The 17,606-nt window shown below is 49.3% G+C and overlaps 5 protein-coding genes across 5 annotated transcripts; 2 read left to right on the forward strand and 3 right to left on the reverse strand.

Annotated features, from left to right (window-relative positions):
• Nucleotides 1-337: 337 nt before the first annotated feature.
• On the forward strand, nucleotides 338-3,046 carry N7483_002713 (uncharacterized protein; the record flags this gene model as incomplete). The annotated part of the gene is made up of 1 exon (XM_057086150.1): nucleotides 338-3,046. The coding sequence occupies one exon, from the start codon at nucleotides 338-340 to the stop codon at nucleotides 3,044-3,046; it is 2,709 nt and encodes a 902-aa protein (XP_056952299.1).
• Nucleotides 3,047-3,943: 897 nt separating this feature from the next.
• N7483_002714 (BAR and SH3 domain-containing protein) lies at nucleotides 3,944-5,671 on the reverse strand (the record flags this gene model as incomplete). The annotated part of the gene is made up of 4 exons (XM_057086151.1): nucleotides 3,944-4,921; nucleotides 4,976-5,092; nucleotides 5,159-5,476; nucleotides 5,558-5,671. The coding sequence occupies 4 exons, from the start codon at nucleotides 5,669-5,671 to the stop codon at nucleotides 3,944-3,946; spliced, it is 1,527 nt and encodes a 508-aa protein (XP_056952300.1).
• A 993-nt stretch (nucleotides 5,672-6,664) lies between these two features.
• N7483_002715 (DNA helicase ZGRF1-like domain-containing protein) lies at nucleotides 6,665-7,771 on the forward strand (the record flags this gene model as incomplete). Its single annotated transcript, XM_057086152.1, has 1 exon — nucleotides 6,665-7,771. The coding sequence occupies one exon, from the start codon at nucleotides 6,665-6,667 to the stop codon at nucleotides 7,769-7,771; it is 1,107 nt and encodes a 368-aa protein (XP_056952301.1).
• Nucleotides 7,772-8,434: 663 nt separating this feature from the next.
• N7483_002716 (class I SAM-dependent methyltransferase) lies at nucleotides 8,435-9,859 on the reverse strand (the record flags this gene model as incomplete). The annotated part of the gene is made up of 2 exons (XM_057086153.1): nucleotides 8,435-9,087; nucleotides 9,841-9,859. The coding sequence occupies 2 exons, from the start codon at nucleotides 9,857-9,859 to the stop codon at nucleotides 8,435-8,437; spliced, it is 672 nt and encodes a 223-aa protein (XP_056952302.1).
• Nucleotides 9,860-11,802: 1,943 nt separating this feature from the next.
• N7483_002717 (putative nuclear migration protein (ApsA)) lies at nucleotides 11,803-17,359 on the reverse strand (the record flags this gene model as incomplete). Its single annotated transcript, XM_057086154.1, has 2 exons — nucleotides 11,803-16,833; nucleotides 16,907-17,359. The coding sequence occupies 2 exons, from the start codon at nucleotides 17,357-17,359 to the stop codon at nucleotides 11,803-11,805; spliced, it is 5,484 nt and encodes a 1,827-aa protein (XP_056952303.1).
• Nucleotides 17,360-17,606: the final 247 nt, after the last annotated feature.

Here is a 17,606-nt window from a genome sequence, read left to right on the forward strand (position 1 = left end):
CTACCTTAGCTGCATGGGTAGCTGCATGTTAGGTACATGTATGCTTACGCTTAAAATATTAATCAATCAAGAATTTCAGTGGAATATTGAGTTGGTGTTCATCCAAGATCATTTATCTGTGTAGTTTAGATTGTACATACCTATTGTGTCTACTTGTTATCATCATGTGGTTGTGAACCATCGCTCTTGCCATGTAGATCAGACACTGTGACTTCCTCAATGTTAATACTACTGATGTACTCAAATCCCGCCCCTGGACATCAAGCTCAATACAAAGTTGTATAATCTTCTTGCTTCTTGCGTTTCTACACATAAATACTTTGCAGATTTCTTTAATATGTTTTCCTCTTTCAGCACTCGAGATCGACTTCGACGATCCAGGTCTACTCGCTCCATGCGAAGAAGTCGCGCTGTGGGAGAACCAGATTCCGTTGATCCAGAACTCGCCAAGATCCATGCCGCTGCTGCTGCATCCCGAGCCATGCGATCGAGTGGAAGATCATCTACAGATTCAAGGAACTCGTATGATCGATTAGGTGGACCAGCGAACGTCGCTATCCCAAGAAGACGACCAAACTCCAGCCTACAGACTACAGATGATAGCTACTCGGGGGTAACTATGCCAGTTGCACCGCCAGCAACGCCTCTACAGACACCAGAATCGAATGGTATAAGTCAGTCTCACTTTCGCGAGAACTCCGCTGCCTTGCCGCCGATTACAGAATTCAAAGGACTGGATGGGCGAGACTCTTCAGTTCCCTCGTCCTATCGTCGCCTGCGCAAAGCCCGGTCCATGTTTTCTACCAGACAACGCTTGTCACAGTTGGGAAATGGAACGCCAAACATGCCCCATCCCAACTCTCCTGGCCCTGACTTTAGCCCCGAATTTGTCTTGCCGCGGACTTTACGAAATTCGAAATCTTTCGCCCATGGCCCACGAGCAGTTCGACATTCCGAAAGCCAGGATACAGCCATCCAACTGGCTCGCAGTCAGTTTTTGGAAGAAAATGGTGTCTGTGAGGGACAAAGCAGGCGCCCGTCATTTCTTCTTTCGCGCCGCAAGAGAGAGCACAAGCCATTCCGAAAGACGTTCCGGATGACAAGTGACGGTGGCATTGGCACAAGCCCTTCATCGGGTCATTTCAGTTCTAGGCTGGCTCATAAAAGGTCCCGTACATTCTCAGCTTCTATAAAGCAAGGTCTCAGGCGTGTGTTTGGTCGGTCGAAGGCTTCTGATCGGCCTTCTGAGCCCCGGGTGGAGTCTAGCCCTGACTGTCTGAACGAGAGTGCACCTATGCGAGACAGCATCGACATCAACGCTGTGAAAAACATCATTGAAGACCTTTCTGACAGTGCTGCATCAAGCCCATTGCGTGTAATTCAGGCTTCTCCCAGTCGTGCGAGCATTTGCACCTCTGATTCCCGCACGACCAGTTGGACTACTTCCACAGCGGCAAACACTGTTACAACTCGGCGCACCGGGCATCGTCAATCTCTTTCCTTGATCGAAGAGCAGGGAGGTTCGAATCCGGGGCTGCCTCAGATCCCTGCTCAGGATATCGAAAGCCGCCAGTCACCATCGCGCAAACGATCCGGCGCTCGCAATTTCAATCCATGGTTCAACACTCAGGATTTATATACAGCCTTGATGCAGCAGATTAGTCGCAACTCAGCTCAGAACCCGGAGGAGGAAGTTTCATTGGGCAGTGTACCAGAGCATCGAGTCATCCCGGAGCGTGCATCCTCCATCCGCTCGCATCGCAGTAAACGGACCGTTCGACGTGTGCCTAGCGTTGAGTCTTCAACTTCTCCCGGCTCCTTTGCAACCGCGCGGTGTGACTCAACTTCGCCCCAGAAACACCAAAGACCAGCTGGTGTTGTGCGACCACTCAGAGTATCTCAATTCTCGCGTGGGCCGGCCAGCACCCGACTGTCGACGGAGTATTCTCAAGCGAAATCACCTTGTTCGACATTCATCATTGGTTCAGACTCTGATGAGGAGACTGGCAGTGTAATAATCGCGCGCCCAAGTTCCAAAGCTGAGCCAGACTCACCGACCAGTATTTACTCACGAACAATCAGCGGCGATACGCCGACCAAAGGCGGTCGCTGTATGTTGTCTGTTTTGGACGCTGGAGAGCCAGGAACAGCAACTATCTTCGCATCTGAGCGAACGGCCTGGAGCTCGCCCAGTCATCGGGGTGAGTCCCAAGCGAGATATTCGGTGCAGCCGAGTGCCGATTGGCAGCAATGGATGAGCTCGCAGATTGAAAGGATCGAGCAGACAAGCCCTCCGAGACAACATATGCGCGAGGACGCTCAGTATCAGGATGATGATGAGGTATTCACGGATATGATTCGACATGCTCCACCTCCAGTTCCTGATCCAGTCTTGACCAATCCTGCATTCAAGTCAGATATACCAGATGACGTTGTAAGACCACCTGCCGATGCTCAGGCATTGCCTCCGAACAATTTCTCGCGTCCCTTCAGTCGGTCTTCTAGTGTTCGGACAATTCTGTCTGCTCGGAGGATTGAGCCCGAGGAGGCGACCAAGATTCCAGCAAGCGACCTGGAGAGTGAAGCGACGACCAACTGTCCTCAACCCATCCCGTCCTGGGCCACTGCTCAGATTCCTGATCCACCCTTGTCGCCGATGCGCGTTCGAACCAGCAACGTGATTCGGATTCCAGAGTCGCCAACGCCACCTCAGAGAAACGGTCTGGGGCTCTTGAAACGAACATGGACGCAGGAGCAGTATCGGCGCTATTCTGCTCGTCGACCCTTGAATGGAACGGCGAATTCATTGCGGTCCATACGGTCGCATCGAGACTTTCAGGGATTAAACAACGAGAACACTCGACAAGAACAAGAGCATGATGACATGATGAACGAGTACCACAAATTGCAGGAGATGCCAGCCACGATGTCCAGCAAGCGTATGGTTGATATGTTTTTGGATAGTCGTCGCCGTCAAATGGGAATGGAGCCGGTGGAGAGTCCAAGTCGAAACGGGAACAATGCCATTGTTCCGGCATTTATTTGAGTGCTTGCATTGAGAGTTGTGTTCAAATTGTTTGATATATATTCTTCCCCGATCATTCCCTCATCTCCGTGATTCGGAGTGAGATGTGTCAGTTTTATTCACAGCGCGACTCTGGATGAATTCGTACTAGCTCATAGTTATATGACAGAAACAATGACATTTTTATTATATCAGTGCTTCCAAGAAAAATAAAATGAACTTGAACTTGCTTCAGGTCGTAGAAGTGAAGTGAGCAAAAATAAAAGATGCAAAAAGAAACTCTCCCTTGGGGAATCGAACCCCGGTCTCCCGCGCTTATCGGTGTTAATGACAAGCGGAAATCATGACCACTAGACCAAGGAAGATGAGATAGTCGAGTTCAACTCGACCACTTGGGGTGGTTGATGTCTGTTTTGCAACTTTTGACTTTATGAGGCTCTTTGATCTAATCTTACCACAGATCAGACCAAAGAGCGTTCCAAGGTTCTATTGAAGCTGCCACAGAGTACTATCGCCACGACTGCACAGTAAAATCCAAACAAAATGTACTTGGCTTTTTTGTACTCTTAAAAAATGACTATCTGATAGTACTAGATAGTCTGAGATACCAGCAGTATGAACATTTGAACATTGAAATGACGGGGTTAGAAACCCAGGAAGGTTTGCTAGAGTTCGCAATGGGCTTTTGTATTTCTTTAAAATCAATTGTAACTTGAAACTTCAAAACAGATGAGGAATGTAAACAAAAGGGGAATATGTATGCATCAAAAGCACAAAAAAATCAAACTAAACGAAAATAAGGCATAACCGATGAAAGATAGACGGCATTAGAAAACCCTTCCACCTAGACTTGTCCAAGAAGACAATCCATACTCTCCAGATCAAGTATCCCATAGCCAAAATAGGAGATGGAATAGATCACAGCTCCACATAATTTGCAGGGAAAAATCCCTGCACACCAGCTAATTCACCCTCCCACCAGTCATCCGTACTCCCCGTCTTCCTCACCAGCTTAATACGATCTCCCTCTCGGAAAGAAAGATCATCAGGTCCATGTCCACCAAAATCATACATCGCCGTCACGAATGTAGTGACGGGACGAGGAGGCTTAGCGGGTTTAGCAGGTGGTGGGGGTGGAGGTCGCTTCTTCTTCCCAGCCAGACTGGCTAGTGGATCCAGCGCTGCGGGATTTCCAGAGACAAATGCCTGGTGATGATCTATCTTAGGACCAGCTGGAGCGAACTGGATACCCGATGGCTTTGGTGGCTTCATAGGCATTGGACTGGGAGATCGCTTGTAGGATGAAATCGGGTATGGCTCAGAGGGAACCGGTGGAGTAAAGTAATCGCTCCCAGTTGGAGCGGTGCTTACTGAGCTGGATGATAGCACGGATATACTGGGTGTAGGTGTCATGATTGATGATGAAGGGGAAACTGAGCGGGAAGCCTCGAAGCCACAGGGCTTGGGTTTGTTGAACATTGATGGCGGTGGTGCTGGTGACCTGCCGCGATTTGTGCTGCCGCTAGCCCGGGAGGCGATCGAAAGGTTGGACATACTTGGGCGACCCATGGATGGTCGCTTGCTTCCTTGTTGCTTCTCCTGGGCTTCGTTGTATTGACGTAGCGCTTTGCCGTGGGCTAGCATGCTGAGAGCCTCAACTTCTGTCTCTGCGGGCTGGCTGGCAAGTTCACAGTCGCGGATCACTTGGTCCATTGGTGGAGGTGGAGATGGAAAGCCCACATCCTCACAGTAAGCATGTAGCACGGTGTAGTAATGCGCTAGCAGGCGATTCTGGATCTCAATCTGGGCGCGCAGAATGTATGGTCCCAGAGAGAAGAGGAGGGAAATTAGCGTTGGAAGACGCTGGCAAAGATCGTGATCTGCAGCGCGATAGTACTGGATGCTGTATTAGTATAGGGTGCCTTCCTTTGGGAAATATTTTAGACTCACATCTTTGGCAGATGCCAGTTCGGCTTCTGCTTTGGCTAGATTGGCATTATCACGGTCGGAACGTTTCTGTTTATGGATGAGACCATCAACTTTGCTCTGGTAGCGTTCGAAGTCGGTCTGTTTCAGAATTGTATGTTAGTTCTGAGTCACAGGATGGTTGATATGTTGATTATCTTAATTTACCTTTTTATCATTACGTTTCTTGATCGTTTTCTTCACTGGAGCGAGAAAGTCCTTCGCCGCTTGAGCAGGTTGAATCATACGTGCTTGAACTTCACCTAGCTCTTGGATCATATCGGTACGCAAATCATCATAGTCGCGGCGCAATCTATTCGTGCGCGCGAGAATGGCGCGTGGAGTCTCGTAGTTTTGTCTTTGAGTGGGAGTCTCCGACGAGCCAGCAATAGGTGCATAGAGGCCATCGAAATCATCGGCCATGCGACTCTGAAAAGTCGCAATAGATGTCCAGGCATCAAGCCATGATTTGGTATGCTCGATGATCTATCCCAAAAGAGAGAATGTTAGTTAACCCTTGAAAGTGGATGTTGCGCCCCGCGTCAGCACGTTAATGATGTTGCCTACCTTGGTCAAAAGCATATCCGCATCTTCAAAATCTTTCATAAGAACCGCCACCTGGCTGTCATCTGCTGTTCTCTTAGTGGTCAATCGACCAAACTTTCTCTGTATGCCCAACATGGTGAAGTTGGTGATAGGTTGACAGTTGCCTAGCCCGGTTCAAGGGGTTAAACCGTTGCAATGTAGCAGCAATGTATTGTTGCACAAAGAAACACGAAATCAGAAAGCAAGAAAACAGCCTAAATAAGGGGAGGGGAAGAAAAGATAAATGTCAGCACTAAGGAAAAGTAATTAAGGCACTAGATTGCGGTTAGGGGATAGTCAATGGTCCCCCCTCTATCGGTTGCCCATCATGTTTCAGCCTCTCTGCGGCTCCAGGGTCCACGGCCCCCTCTCCATCATTCCATTGAGAGCATCTATTTTTGTTGGCAAGCTCAGTTGATCCGTGCGATGTGGGTGCCGAGAAGCCAAAACTCCACTATGGAGAATATAGGCAAATCAAACCGAGATGCTTGACTCATGGCTATAGGAGGTTGTACCGTGTGGGGGGGGCGCAGGGTTCCATCCCGACGAATGAAGCGAGAAATTCGTGCACGAATGAGGGATAAACAGGGTCAAGAAACGGGTATTTGGATTGAAGGGATTGATTCTGATCAGAGATACTCCGGGATTTCAGTCTAACTTGCCGATTTAGTACAAATCCGAGATATTGAGTTACTTCGTGCAGTGAGGGGCCACATGTGGGCAGATGTACCTGCTTACATATACAAACAAACTCCCATTTTGGTCAATGTTTGTATTGATAGATTGCTCTATTATACTGATTTATTCTACTGAATTCAATCTCAATTTGAAAATATAAGATCAAATATCTATCTATCAATTGTATACCATATTTTAATTCAATTGTACTTCGTACTTTAACTTCTATTACTCCGTTGAATCGAGCCTTAGGCCCACAGCCCCACCATTCGAAAGGAGCAACTGATATTCCACGCGTCACCAACCTCTTTGCACTGCCAGGCTGCTACGCCCCGGACTTCGTACTCCCTGACGTTTCTGTTTCATAGCTATTGCCGCGTTTACCTTCGAATACCTACATGTCATCAATTGATGTCCACGCCATCTTCCTCCCGTGGCCCGGGCCCAGGCCCGGGCTCCCAAATCACCGCGTCTGTGGTCAAGTTTCGGTGTCTATTCACGTATGATCTGCGGCGCAAATCGAAACGGTGGCAAGATGGGTACCTCAAATATCACGAATTCAATAAACGAGTCATGGTATACGACGAAACCGGCAACTACGTGGGTGATCACCATTGGCGATCGGGAGAAGAGGTGCAGGATGGTGATGAACTCAAGTTGGATAAGGGCGTCCTCATTGAGGTTGGGGAGCGTATGAGTACCACTCAGACGGACCTGTCCAATATGTTTGAGAAGAGACGATCCAGTCAAGCATCTCCTCAGGCCAGGAATAATCAGCCGCCCGCGGGCTTGGACGCCCAGGCGCCCCGTCCAACCTCGGCCTCGATGTCCACATCCGTGCCTATTCCCACCCCGGCGCCCGTGCGGTCCTCGTCACAACCTTTTCGCTCCTTGAACGACTTGCTTGGAATCAGAAAGAAACCCATTGGACCTCCTGTATCTCCATATGAGGAGCGACATAGACCCGCAACCCGGCCGACGATCTCGGAGCCGCCACGACCAGAACGAGCGCCAAAGCGACAAAGGGTATCGTCGGGCAGTATCAATACAAGTACCAATGTTCGGTCTGAGGTAGTTGATTTGACGGAAACTGAAAATGAGCCATCTATACCACCACCACGGGAAGCGCTCCGGCCCTCGACTCCGAGTATGCCACCCCCAAAAGAGAGACCGAGGCCGACAACTGTGACAAGACCAACCAGGCCGGATCCACCAATAGCAAAGCCAGTGCAACCGCCTTCTATGGCACCTCCAGTCACTCGTCCACTTCAAACAGCTAGTGTACCTGTTCAAGAACACAATGTCTCGGAACGACGTGAAGATCGGGCCCAACAAAATACCACCGCAGCTGGATCAAGGAATGACCAGGGGAAACCAGCGACTCTCCCACGAATACCGATGCAGAGACCCCGCAACAAATTCATGTATAGTACCATATTACAACAATCATCTGCATCATCAACGAAGACCACGGAGAAACCAAGTCAATCCGCTTCCAAGCCCGCCGAGTCACAGTGAGTATACCTGCACGCAGATCAACGAGAACCTTATGCTAATAGTATTTCCTAATCAGACCCCAACGACCAACTCAGGTTGTTCAATCGACTAACTCGGAATTCCTGCCATCGGACTCCACTCAATTTATACTTGATGAGATAGCCGATGCTCCGGGTTTTGAAAGCGGGCAAGGCTCCAAAACTTCAACATCCTCGCAGACCCTCCCTGTAAAACGAGCCCCCGCTGCACCTCTCCGCAAGTCAGTCTCTGATACTAGCGCTCTGGCAAACAAGCCTAGTCTACAGACAAGGCCAACTGCCATGCGAAGTGCCATGAGTGCAGTCCCCGAGGAAGAGGTACATGAAGAAGGGCCTTGGACACCCGAGGCGCTGGACCTATTTGAATTCTGGCCTCCCGGACGACCCAAGCCTGTTTGATTCGGAGTTGTCATGTTCCTACTGGTCTGATTATTTTGTATGATTTACTCTTATACCCACCCCAGCACATGCCCATGCTTATGCATCATGATGTACATATTTTCTGCATTCCATTGCATACACTTTACGATGATACCCAATGACGAACACACATGATATTTGATCGCTCTACACCATTCAGCACTAGTTTATCTCCAATTTGAACCACCTCAGGACCACCCATCCCCACCGACCACCTATGATAGAATCACAAATCCTTCTTAGTCAAAACACCAGACAAATAAGGCATAGCCGACCACTCAAAAGATCTCTCCAACTCGACAGATTCCCATCCCTCATCCCCAGCTGCCTTTCTGAGCACCTCCTCAGTATTTCTATCCAAACAACAATCCCCAATCAACAACCTCCAACCCAGCCACATCCAAACAGCCTGCGCAACTCTCGCAAGAACAGACCCCTTAGCCGAAAAGGGCTTATTAACCACATGTTCAGTAATCAACAACCTCCCACCAGGTTTCAACAAACCATAAAGTTCCTTCACAGTATTTTCCATTTCGGGAACAGAACAAAGAACACGCACACAGAGAATTGTATCGAAGATTCCGAGCTTCTTATCAGAGTCATACGCATCTGTAACACCTGTTCCTGTGGCACGCAGTGCAGGGAGAAGATCAGTGACTAGCACGCCACAGGGGAGAATGTGGTATTTCTCTGCGATCCCCGCGGCGGTAGCTCGCTTACGGAGCTCTGCGTGTAATACTACACAGGGCTCGGGTCCGTAGAGAGCTTTTATGGATTTGGAGGTTAGGAGTGGCATCTGAGTTCCTGTTCCTGGTCCTATGTCTAGGACTATCCCTTCAGAGCTTTTGAGAAGTGGTGGGATTAGAGCTGAGCTGCCCACTGGTTCGGCGTTGGCGTCGTCGCGGGGTCCTGATTTCTGGTTTTAGTATGTGTGTACTAGTCTTTTCACACCTACTACTAGTAGGTAGTATACTTGGATGTGAATTTCAAGTTTTGGTTGAATTGGGAGGGGTATTTGGGTATTTGATGTGGGGATGTTCATGTTTGATTGGATGTTTAACATGAGGGATGGATAGGTAAGGTAGAGGAAGATCTCAAGTTGTTCCTTATCCATGGAATTCTGAGGGAATTGGCGCTGAGTTGTGATATGATATGATGTGATAGGTATCGTATAAGAAGAAACTCACCGCTAAACTCAACCCAGAATTTTCCAAATGCTTCATCTCTCAACCGGTTGAATTGTAATATCGGGGCAAGGAAATTTCCGGTGAGAATGGCTTCCTTCCAAACGCGAATATAATCTGGAAATATTCAGTATTGTGAGATTTGAATGTAATGGATTCAAGCTGATGTGGAAGTGAAGACGGGGTATGAAGTCTGATCCACAATATCCAGGTATAAAATCAAACGCCGAACTTGCGGAGGAAATAATACCACAAGGCATGATATAGAATTGCGAAGAGAGAAAACATGACAAAAGAGTCAAATAAGACAATATAATCCTACTCAAGGAGAAAGAGAAAGACGAATGGACATGCAATATAATAGTATCGTGGAAAAGAAGAGGAATATAAGAACATTTGAAGTGAAGGGATTATCAAACGCCGAGATAGCATTGAGAGTCAGACTTACGGGGTAAAGCCATTAACATGATTGAAGGAGGGTCGAATAAACTTTTCAGTTGCTCCATGAATGGAGGGGGAGCCTTATTGGAAGCCATTTAGAATGATCCAAATCGTAACAAGAAGAATAATTGAAGAGTAAGAGTAGGAATCCAGAGTAGAAGGGAGAAAGACCCACAATTCGATCCAATTTAATGCCAATTAGGGCCGACTGTGGATAAGTCACATGACTAGTGACTCATGATAGGATAAGAAATAGACATACTATATCGTCCCAACTTGAATAGGACTCGGCATGGTTAGGGTCGTTTTGCTAAAGATTGATCTATGTCGTCTATGGTAGACACATGGATGTGGTGCCCATGTGGTTTCGCGCAATCGGAGATGATACAAAAGTGTAGCATCTACGGAGTAGACCAAACCTAATCACCCAATCAAGCAAAATGGAGATATGCAGTGGCATTTAGTACTAGTATTTTAACACCTGTTAGTGGGTAACATAAAGCTTTTTGACTTAATTAGGTAATGCGACACATGGAATCGGAGCGTGACGCTAAACTATTCAAGTTTGACTTCAAATGCTAGGAACCTTGGAAGTATAGGTAGTATCATCATTCTAATATCGGATCCATACTAGATACCTGTGCGTGTTTTGGAATCTCAGGGTTAATTCAAATGTTCTGGGACAATGTTTAATTATTTTCTAACTATTGCAGTGTAGTACATGGGGAGGGGACGCTAACACGAAATGGTAACAAATTCTCCCTTATATTCGAGTAAAAAGCTCCCCAGGTAACCTCTCTACCCGGCTATAGTCTGGCGGTCTAATGACCCGTTTGGGGGACATTGATACGAAAATTAGGTATGCAGGGCCTGATTTTGGTGGGAGAGATGATCCCTGCGGGCGGGAGGGAATCAGCTTCGGCTGGGATAATGATTTTTTTTTGGGATTTTTTTCCTTTTTACCCATGATACTTCTAGCTTTTCCCTTTCTATTCCATCTTTCAGATCCTCAAAATAAAGATAATTGAGCGAACTAGAAGGGATTCTGTGATGGAGATGGATGTATCAAGTGAGAGCACCGGGGCTGCCCACGCATTTCTGATTTCGAAGGTCCTGGGTTCGATCTCTGACCATGCCGGATTTCTTTTCTTTTCTTTCTTTTCTTGCCTATAGTGACTACCCAGATGGTGATCTACCCTCTCAAGTGCCGTCACGGGTTTATGCGCGGTTACAGAAGGAAAAAAAAGCCCAGACATCGAACCTTGGAAGAAACAAAAGAGGCCTTTACTACATTTAAGCACCTGGCATACTCTTTACATACTCAGTAGAATGGTTTATAGACCAGGATGATTTCAATGTACAACTCGGAACTTCAAGTTGATTGGTACAGGAATAAAATTTAATAAATTTTAGTATGGTCGTTCTGGGTGCTTTCGCACAGCAAAGAAGAGAACAGTGATCACAAAGAGTGTAAGAGTGGACCATGGAATCAGACACATGGTCACACAATGATTATCAACAGAGAGGAAGGAAAATGTAGATGAGTCTGGTTAGACGGTAATTCTGACAGGAAGGGATCCAAAGCCAGAGAGACAGAGTAATGAGAGACAGGAGATGATGGTCTGAATAAAAAATGATAAAACAAAACAAAACACCAAATGCAAGTTAAAAAATGTACCAGTACCAATAAGGTGGATGCATGTCTTGACTTGAACATTCCCCTCAAATAGGGGAAGCATCAAGAGGTCCAACTGTATGCCATCTATCGATTTCGACATAATAATCCACACAAGGGGGACATGCAGTTGGAGACAAGACTCAAACAAGTGGTTGATCGAACAAGAGAGAGAAGAAAAAGAGACTCGTGGCCATATATGGATGCCGCAGGCCGTGCTATGTTTGAGGACCTGCCCACAAACTCAATCAAACCATTACCCAAAAAGATGCAAAACAACAAAAAAAGAGCGCTTTAGTGATGCGAATGAATGCGGTCAACCCGAGGGCTGTATCGACTCGTACGAGAGAGAGAACCAACGTCATGCTTGCCATCACAGCAGGCACGGACATTCTCAAGTCGGTCATGCTCGTCGGCTGTATGTGTGTGTCCAAAATCCTCAATGCTTTCCTGACCACGAACACTTCCATCATGGACACTTGAGGACTGGCCACTGCGACCCTTCATGCTACGAATGGAACCGTTGAAGATATTGCTGAGCCGAGATGACGAACGCTGGCGCTCTTCTGGGACTTGCAAGGAGGAATGAGGGCCCGAGTTGGGACCCGGGGAGCTGAGAGCAGGTGAGGCACGTCCCGGGGTCCCTGTTGACCGCATAGACATGGCCGAAGCAGCTCGCTGTGGCTTTGGTGGTTGACGGAGTGTGCGGCTATTATAAGAGGAGAGAGACATGCGCGCTGTTTGGCGTGATCCAGATCGGAACCCAGGATTGAATTCGTCAATGTCATCCAAAGTCACATTGTTGTCATTATCTTCGGAGTTATTCTCCACCCTCGCGAGGAGGTAAGATAGTGCATTGTACCAAGTATCATGTCTTTGGCTCGTACTGGCAGTGAATCGTACTCGGCGACCAGGACTGACAACTTCTAAGCTTCGGCAGTGGAGGCCTGGAGGGTACGGGTTGTCATCTGCGACAACTCGCACAGCCTCGATAGGAACACTCTTTGCGCGAGTCTCATTCTTTCCATTGGACTGGGGGTCTCGATCACTCCAGTACAGCATGCGAGTATAGGGGTGGATCCAGAAGTACCGGCGATGCCGTGTCGTCGACATACCTTCGGAACCAGTCTTGCGAGTATATTTCCAAAGGTATTCACCAATCATAGTTTGAGTGATAGCTTGAATCATGCGGGGATCAGAGTTAGGACCATTGGGCATAAGTCCATTGTGAGGGTTCGAGTTAAATCTTTCTTCAATTTCGGATGCAAATGATGATACCGATGATCGTCTGGACATCTGGCTCTGGCTTCCTCTTCGCATGCGCGGCTGGGTAGACACGGTCCGTGACGATCCAGCACGCGTCGTACCTTGCTCGTTGGGGGTTCGAGGGGCCGTCTGCGAGTTCATACGATAGGCAGAGGCAGGCGCCAGGGGAGGCCCCATGACACTGGGTGACACAGGCGGAGCCAGGTCAACTGACTTCTTTTCAGCAGCCAAGATCGCCTCGCGGTGATCAGAGGGCAATGGTGGGTGGATGCTAGAAGAAGAGAGCTGGCTAGTGGCAGTGTCTGGTCGGCGGGGGGTGGTGGATGCGGATGATTTGGCAGATGATTGATGTTGGGGGCGAGGGCGAAGTTTGGGGGTTGCGAATGGCGATGCGGCTGTAACTGCAACAGCAGCCACTTCCCTTGATTGTCTGCTATCAGCGGACGATACTGGCCGGGCAGATTCTCGATCGATCAGGATTTGATCAATCTGCGCCGACGATAACATGGTCTGACAGCCCTGATCAGTGCTGACAGAGCTGGTCAGTTGTCTGTCTAGAGCATTGCCAGAGATATCACTGAGAGCCAAGCCAGTGCTTATCCGTTGCTCGTTGGTACTAGTGCTAGCACGGCTACGATCTGCTTCACTAGAATCGGAATCTTCGAACACAGCCACGGCCACACCAGCAGCAGCCTTCGGCTCATCCATCGGGTCTGTCTGAATGCCAAACTCGGACATGGAAGGAATAGCTCGAGGGACCCAGTTGATGGGATGAGTTTCCACCGAGCGCAAGGTCGTAATAGTGGGTAGGGGCTGCGGAGCAATTTCCACTGGCTTGGGTGTAATAGGCTCCGTGACAGAGAGATCCAGCCAAGAGATGTTTAGCTGTGGAATAGCTGGTGTAGGTTCAGGTACTGGCTCTGGCAGCTGTGGAACAATGGGCTCGGTGTGTTGCGAAGACAGAGACGACATTCCAACTTCAGGAATTGGCTTTTCTTCAACAACAGGTACTGGCACCTCTATCACTTGAGGCTTGGGCAGCTCGGGCACAATAGGTTGGGTGTGTTGCGAAGACACATAGGACATTCCAACTTCAGGGATGGGCTTCTCTTCAACAACAGGCACTGGCACCTCTATCACTTGAGGCTTGGGCAGCTCGGGCACAATAGGTTGGGTGTGTTGCGAAGACACATAGGACATTCCAACTTCAGGGATGGGCTTCTCTTCAACAACAGGCACTGGAACCGGTATTTCTATCACCGTAGGCTCGGGAAGCTCGGGCACAATAGGCTCGGTATTCTGTGAAGAGACCGAAGAGATTCCAACTTCGGGGATAGGTCTTTCTTCGACAACAGGTACTGGTACCTCTATCACCTTAGGCTCAGGAAGCTCTGGTATGATAGGCAGTGTGTGTTGGGAAGAGATAGACGAGACTCCGACTTCAGGGATGGGTACCTCCTCGACAACGGGTACAGGTGTTGGTTCAGGTTCGGGAAGACGCGCCTGAACAGGTTCAGTGGAGTAGGAGGTGAACACTGACGATAAGGAGAGTTCTGGTATTTCTCGCACGGGCTCGATGGGAATGACGGGCTCCGGCTCAGGGATGATTGCCGCAAGAGGTTCAGTGAACTGCGACGAGATCGAGGACACATTCACCTCCGGAAGCTCTGGCACGGGAACGACTTGTCGAACAGGCTCGGTTGTTTGAGAAGAAATTGAAGATACATTCAACTTTGGGAACTCTGGCACAGGAACCACTTGTCGAACAGGTTCGGTCGTTTGAGAGGAAATTGAGGATACATTCAACTCTGGGAACTCTGGCACTGGAGGCTCATGCTTAACAGGCACGGTCACATTTCCGGAGATATATGAGATACCCATTTCTGGCCATTTGGGCAAAGTGGGCAGGGTTTCCTGAGATGTGATCGTTGCCATAGCCAGCTCTAGTAGTTCAGGTTCGGCCTGAGTTCCCGCTTCAACTTGCTGAATCTCCACAACACGTTCATCCCAGGCCATCTTTGGCGGGGTGGGGACATTTGACAAATGATCATCTTCAGCAGCAGCAGAGTGTTTCAATGGTGTCCACTGAGTTCCTGAGCTGACCAATTTTGGAGTCTGCTGTTCCTCAGCGGCAGGGACTCCACGACTCTCCTCAATGGAATCCTTCTTAGGAGTCGATGGAGCATTCGCAAACACAGTGCTGGCGGCAGCGGCAGCTGCACCACCAACAAGGGCAGCCTCGCCAATGACAGTGGCGCTAGCAAGAGCCGTGGGCTCCCAAGGCTCCGTCATCATACCAGAATCAACCATAACGGGTCTAGGCACAAAGTCCAGAGCCACAGCATCAGAGGGACGGCGAGAATCAGATGTGGCCAGCATGCGTGGTGTTGAGGCCTGAGAAGTACCCGCTTCCTCATCATCGTACTCCTCCTCACCACCTTCAAGCTCTGCAAGCTCGGCGAAGAGACTCTGACCACCTTCTTGAGATGGAGCTTCCTGCTCAAAGCTGCCGGCAAGAGAGGCAATAGACTCACGTGCACTTGATGGTCGGCTGCTGGAGGCCATGGGTGCCTCTCCGGACGGCCGAATGCGTCTGAGAACGCTTCGCTTGGACTTGACCCGGGGACGGGAGATGTAAACTTGGCTGGGGGAAGGATGACCACTATCCTGGTCGTCATCGTCATCCGAGGTAGACGCAGAGCTGTGCCAGGAATTACGATCGCGAGCCTTCGACATCACCAAAGAAGGAGAAACACGCTGGCGAGGGGTGGTCTGGACATTGTTCTCCGTCTCGGTAAGATCGGCAGAGTCACTGCTATCATCGGCCATGCTCTCGACGCCAGTCTGGAAGGCCTCGCTCTCAGTTGCAGTTGCTCGCTCGTTAGCGGTCTCAAAGCCATCTTCGGCTTCAGTGGCGGTCTGGTAGACATCACTGGGCTCGTCTGGAGAAGCGCGTCCGGGTCGACCCTTAACAAAGACATTTGAGGTAGAGCGAGTCGGGCTGATTTGACTGGCATTGTCCTCCCAGTCGGTGTCTTCTTGAACCTCAACCTGCGACTTCTCTTTGCGGCCAGCACCCAGCAAGTCGGGGCGAGCAGGCTTCCGGAAAGATTCATCCTTCTTCTTCAAGCGTTTGGTCGAGGTTCCGTTAGGAGCTGCGGTCTCACGGCGACGCTGCTCAATCTCATCCCGGGACTCTTGCAACATACGCTTGAGTTCGATCTTCTCGGTCTTCTCTCGGTGAATTGTACTCTTGAGATTCTGAATCATACGATGGGCATGGCCCAGGGAACTCTTCAAAGTTTCCGATTCCAGGTGGCCGTGTCGGGGAGTAAACTTGTTGGGAGAAGGTGGTGGAGAGTTGTCCGGAGTATTCTGCTCTGACTCGTCGCTGTCATTGTCATCGGCCAGGTCTCGGTTGCCTTGTGATTCATGTTCTCGGATGCGCATTGCAACCACCTTAGCGAGCTCTTGGTTCTGCGAGTTCAACTCTTCGAGTTTCTTCTGAAGTGCGGCCTTTTCTAGATCGCCAGCATTCAGGTTGCGTCGCAGGAGATGGATTTCGGAGTCATTGACTTTCTGGATGTACGCCTGCTCTTCCAAAAGCTTTGAGTTTGCCTGCCGTAATTCTTCGACTTCGCGCTGGACTGAGCTCTTTTCCGTATTGGCCGCGCTCAGGGTGCCGTTGAGCTTCTTTTCCCGTTCGTTCGCTTCCTTTACAGAGTTCATCAATTCATGAGTCTGCGTCTCCAGAGACCAATTCTCGTCCTTGTAACGCTGTTCACTGTCATCAAGAACTCGAACTCGCTGTTGAAGACCTTCAATCTCTAGTTCCATTCGACTTTTCTCCAACTTGTCGGATTTGATGGTCTCATCTCGTTCTGCCACAACACTCTGTAACTGCCGTACTTGGCTGAGCAAGGAAGTGGAGATCTCAGTCGCAAACTCGATATCATGTACGCGGCCGGATGGTTGGTTTCGTTGTCTGCGAGATGGGACGCTGACTTTGCTTGGGGAATTTGTAGCCTGTCCGGCGAAGAGAGCGGAGTTAAGAGGGGACTGTTTCCAAGAGGCATTAGATTCGTATCGAAAATATCGAAGATCAATGACGATCGGTATGCGCTCAACATACCTTTGGGTCAATGCCGGGGGTGCCTAGATGATCATCCGAGCTACCTGCCAGTCGCTTCGGTGCCAAAATGGCGCGCGCAGTATCCCGTTCTGTCTCTGCATACTCGCGCTCCAAGTCTGCCAGTTTTTGGCGCAATTCCGATGATATCTCGCTTTCATCCTTTTGGTTTTCAAGAATCTTGATATGATCCTCGAGCTGCCGTTGTTGTTCGACGAGGGCGGTTCCAACTTTGGATGCTTGTTCAAGTTGACGTTCAGTTTCGGCTAGTCGAGTCTCGAGGGCACGCTTGGCTTGTGCAGGCGAGGAGGCATTAAGGTTGAATAATTGAGTATCAAATGATGGCAAACGATGAGAGTCGCGAGAGGCAGGAAGGTCGTCGGAATTACTAGACACAAAAGGATCCTCCATCATTGCGGTAAGTGAGCTATTTGCACCCGTGTCTGGTGCGGTCATTCTCCCAAGACTTCAAGGTAGATCTCACGCAGCTTCTGAATCCTCAGGTGTATAGGAGGATACAGCCGCCGCTGAGACTAAGTCGGGATTCGCGCGTTGATCGGATGATTAGATGTTGAGGTTCACGTGCATCGTAGGGGATCGCCGCGCGTTTCGAATGGAAGATTGGGCGTTGGGCGGCACTGAGTCAATGACCTAGCCGACCAGCGACCACGAGATATCAATTGAACCCGACGTAAATAAGAGA

Source organism: Penicillium malachiteum, assembly GCF_028827825.1.
Source record: "Penicillium malachiteum strain IBT 17515 chromosome Unknown utg000001l:1.0-8184562.0:1.0-8186909.0, whole genome shotgun sequence".
NCBI classification, from domain to species: domain Eukaryota; kingdom Fungi; phylum Ascomycota; class Eurotiomycetes; order Eurotiales; family Aspergillaceae; genus Penicillium; species Penicillium malachiteum.